Genomic DNA, 1,759 nt, shown 5'->3' on the forward strand with positions numbered 1-1,759 from the left:
TTTTGAAGGCCATAGATAGGTCTAAATAAAATGTTTCTAATTGTGTACCAGTTTAACGTTGAATATTATTCATGATACACAACAATATCAGTATCTAGTTATCTTGCCCATACTTAGGAGATAAATGGTTTCATGTTCATGATTTAAACAATAAACGTATTTAAAACTTATGTTAATCGTAAAACTAAAGAGTTTTCTCAAGAAAATCAAATCAAATTTATTGTACGAATAAAGATTAAGAAGGAAGAAAACACCAAGCTATTTACAAATAGAAATCTTAGCTTAAATAAAAAATTTTACTAATAAATTTTGATTTTTCACCGTTAAGCAATGATTTATTTTCCCCAAAGATAAATCGTTCAAATATAATTTTTTTAGTAAGATGCATTTTTGTACTTACGACTGGTGTCGTAGCGGACTCCGTGAAGTTCACCAAAACACGAGATATCTGCGCTGACGCCACCTACTGTTGTAGGCCAGCACGATACTCCGTCCCAAGTAGTATTACAATAAAAGCTACTCTCTAAATGCAGAAATATATATATGGTGAGCACAAAAAAATGGTAAACAGTTATCATTTAAAACGAAGTATTGGTTTGATGTTGACTGGTCAACAGGTTAAGTGTGTTGAATTTGGGTTTAAATAGAGACAATTGAACGTTATATAGCAAATTTCAAATGAACTCTAGAAATGTGATGTTTACCGTTCACACAATCTTGGTGAATGAAAGTTTAAAACTTTTTTGGATTTTTATTTATTGAAACAAATTAGATAAGCATGCTAAAATATCAATCCCATTAAATTTAGGAGTAAAAACAACTGTTGAAATAGAATCAGGGTTACACTTTTAATGGCACAGCGGGTTTTTAGCGTTATAAGGCCTCAAATTATCCGCTGAGCCACTGGGGAGATTGGAAAGAAAACTGGCAATGTATTATTTTGTTTTTAGCGCAAAGCTATACAACGGGCTATCTGTGCTCTATCTGTCGCATGGAATCGAATCTCGAACTATAGCGTTCTGAGTCCATTACCTCACCGCTGACTCATTGGGGATGATTTATTTTTGTTAAGGAGAACTTTTCTATATAATGAGTACTAACAGACGCACCGAACACGTAACGACCTGATTAAAGCGACTGTAACATTCATTTCTCATTTATAAAGATAGATTTTACTGAAACAATCAGAATGACTACTGACATTAACAACTTATTACATTTGGAACATCATTTCAAATAGAGTAACATCATATTTTTAAACGATTCATGGCTGCTTTTAGTTTCGTTTCGTACAGCTGATTTTGATTTCGTTTCGTTCAGCTGATTTTGGTTTCGTTACGTTCAGCTGATTTATGGGTGGTATTGGTTTCGTTATCGTTCAACTGCGTTTAAAAATTGTCTAAAAATACTCCAAGAAAAAAAATTAAACCAATCAAAACTATTTTAAAACAAAATCCTATTCGTTGAATTAGGTTACTTTCACAGAACCTCACGTAACTTCAGTGTTATATCTGTGCCGCTTTAAATATACCAACTTCAATGAAACGTTTAAAAGCTTTAGTCTTTGATTAGCCGGCTTCATTTGTTTGTATGAACAACAAACCTTCCTGCCGCTTTAAATATACCAACTTCAATGAAACGTTTAAAAGCTTTAGTCTTTGATTAGCCGGCTTCATTTGTTTGTATGAACAACAAACCTTCCTGCCGCTTTAAATATACCAACTTCAATGAAACGTTTAAAAGCTTTAGTCTTTGATTA

General features: G+C 32.6%; 1 protein-coding gene across 1 annotated transcript in view; it reads right to left on the minus strand.

The window, feature by feature from the left end:
• LOC106475300 (diuretic hormone receptor-like) overlaps positions 1-523 on the minus strand; it is a gene marked incomplete at its 5' end in the record, with an annotated part of 23,864 nt that extends 23,341 nt beyond the window's left edge. The window contains one exon of the mRNA XM_013935992.1: positions 401-523. Within this exon, the coding sequence (XP_013791446.1) occupies positions 401-523 (123 nt within the window). The remainder of the gene's footprint in view (positions 1-400) is intronic.
• Between the last annotated feature and the right edge of the window lie 1,236 nt (positions 524-1,759).

The sequence above is a fragment of the Limulus polyphemus genome, unplaced genomic scaffold (assembly GCF_000517525.1).
Source record: "Limulus polyphemus unplaced genomic scaffold, Limulus_polyphemus-2.1.2 Scaffold8374, whole genome shotgun sequence".
NCBI classification, from domain to species: Eukaryota; Metazoa; Arthropoda; class Merostomata; order Xiphosura; family Limulidae; genus Limulus; species Limulus polyphemus.